General features: G+C 41.5%; 1 protein-coding gene across 2 annotated transcripts in view; it reads left to right on the top strand.

Annotated features, from left to right (window-relative positions):
• golga1 (golgin A1) overlaps nucleotides 1-2500 on the top strand; it is a 20202-nt gene that overhangs the window by 8633 nt on the left and 9069 nt on the right. Inside the window, exons 4-7 of one of the 2 annotated variants that reach the window (XM_017467453.2) lie at nucleotides 1-8; nucleotides 418-515; nucleotides 632-664; nucleotides 2302-2418. The exon at nucleotides 1-8 is cut by the window's left edge and continues 67 nt beyond it. In XM_017467453.2, the coding sequence (XP_017322942.1) occupies nucleotides 1-8; nucleotides 418-515; nucleotides 632-664; nucleotides 2302-2418 (256 nt within the window). The remainder of the gene's footprint in view (nucleotides 9-417; nucleotides 516-631; nucleotides 665-2301; nucleotides 2419-2500) is intronic. The other variant, XM_017467454.2, reaches the window with a different exon arrangement.

Here is a 2500-nt window from a genome sequence, read left to right on the forward strand (position 1 = left end):
TCAGGATTGTACGTACCTGTTCTTTTCCTCCTCCCTCCGTCCCTCTATCCGTCCGTCTGTCGCTCATCCCTCTCCTATACACGTGTGCTCATGCATCATCTCTCCGCCACCCCCCTCTCCCCCCTGATCTGGGATCAGTCCTGCTGCTTTTAACTTTATTAACGTTGAGCAGAACCAGACATGTGATCTACTTCCCTCTGGCTTTAAACATCAACTTTTAATTTATCATCATAAGCCACAAAATCTTTTGTCGTCTCTCTCGCTAACATTTTCCTTCGTGGCAGCATCTAACCTCTAAATGCCTTGAAATATTTCCTTTCCTGTGTCTTACGCCTAGTAAGTGTCATGTTTTTAGATGCGAGATTATCTGTCCTCTTTTTTTTTTTCTCTCTTTCTTTTGTTTTTTCTTCCCCTCAGCGTCTATGCGGAAACTGCAGGAGCAGAATGAGAGCTTCCAGGCCAACAGAGCCAAGATGGCCGAAGGCATGGCCTTAGCGCTGGAGAAGAAGGATCAGGTGGAGGGATTAATCTCATTCTAATCAAAAACTACAGCATGATCTACACCTGGACTAACTGTGTGTGCGTGCGTGTGTGTGTGTGTGTGTGTGTGTGTGTGTGTGTGTTTCTGTAGGAGTGGACGGAGAAGATGGCCGCTTTGGAGAAGGTAGAACGCTTTATTATTAATGGCTGACTCACTTGCCTACCCAAGTTCTTACTAACTTACTTGTTTACCTCTTTATTAACTTGCGTAATTACTCGTTTCCTTGCTCGTTTGTTTACATACTTACTTTCTGACCTGCGTACTTGCTTACTTTCTTGCATACTTATTTAATCACTCGCGTACTTGCTTACATACTTTCCTAGAGACTTATTTGCTTGCTTGCTTACTGACATGTTCAGTTAAGCTCTCGCTTACTCGTTTGCTCGCTCGCTTATTTCATTACGTACTTCAGTGCTTGCTTGCTTACATACTATTTATCTACTCACTAACTTACCCGCCCACTCATTCACTTACTACTTGCTTAATTACTTACTTCCTGGCTTGTTTGCATACGTATATACTTGTATGCATACTTTTTACTTGCTGACATTCCTAAATACCTTAGATACTTGTTGACTTATTTACTTACTTGCATGCTTCATTAAGCTCTTGCTTGCGTACTTACTAACATGCTTTGTTACTTGACGTATTAAGCTGTGGCTTGCTTATATATTTACTTGCTGACTTGCATACTCATATGCTTGCTTGCTTACTTAATTGCTTATTTTATCTCGTACTTGCTTCCTTCCTTACTTACTTATTTACTTACTTGCTTACTTATTTATTTACTAACTACTTGCTTACTCACTGTACTTCCTGTCTTGTTTGCTTACATACTTTTATTTTCTTACCCACTTATCCGATCACTTACTTGCTTGCGTACTAACTTAAGCTCTTGCGTACATACTTACTAACATACCTGACTTGCTTTCTTAAGCTCCGGCTTGCTTGTTTGCTTACTTATATGCTTGTTTACTTATTTATTTGCTTACTTCAGTGCTTGATCACATGCATACTTGTTTACTCAAGTACTTACTCGCTTACGTACTTCTTTACTTGCTTATGAAATCTCTTGCTTACTCGCTTGCGTGCGTACATACTGACGCGCTGTTTTTCCTCGCATATTGACTCATGTTTGCGTTCTTATTTACGTAAGCCCTTGCTTGTTTACTTACCTGCTCAATAAGTCTCTTGCTTACGTTCTTACGTGCTTGCGTTTTTTTTAAATGCTTATTTTATTTCTTACTTGCATATTTGCTCAAGTGCGTGCTTGCTTACTAAGTTGCCGACTAACCTACTCGCTCACATACCCATTCGCTTACTACTTCCTTGCTTGTTTGCGTACGTACTTGCTGACTTCCTTGCGTACTTATTTAATCACTTACTCGCGTTCTGAAGCTCCGGGTTACTTACTTACTCACTCGTTTACTGAATCCCTTTGTTGTTTACTTGTCGACGTGCTTACTGGTTTATTTGCTTTCATACGTATTTACTTGCTTATGCGCTTAGTTATTTATTTACTTACTTGCGTAACGTCTTGCGTGCTTACTTACTTACTCGCTTGTTTGCTTACGTGCATACTTACTTGTTTACGTACCGACGGGCTTGATCGATTTTTATTTATTTACTTATTTCCTCGCTTGCTTTTGTACTCACTTATTTATGCGTGCAGTTTCGCTGTTAATCCACAGAGTAGTTCATACGTCAAGGCGCGCGCGCGCGTGTGTGTGTGTGTGTGTGTTTGCGCATGGATGTTTCAGGAGAAGTCCTCGTTAGAAGCTCGTCTGGACCAGAGTCTGAGTCTGTTCCAGAAGAGAGACGATCTGGACGAGCTGGAGGGCTTCCAGATGCAGGAACTGGCCAAAGTCAAGCACATGGTCAGACGTCCTTGTGCGATCCGTAACCTGATATATACACCCGTGTGTTCTGCGACACTGAGAGAGAGTGTGTGTGTGTGTG

This window comes from Ictalurus punctatus, chromosome 5 (genome assembly GCF_001660625.3).
Source record: "Ictalurus punctatus breed USDA103 chromosome 5, Coco_2.0, whole genome shotgun sequence".
In the NCBI taxonomy this organism is placed as follows: domain Eukaryota; kingdom Metazoa; phylum Chordata; class Actinopteri; order Siluriformes; family Ictaluridae; genus Ictalurus; species Ictalurus punctatus.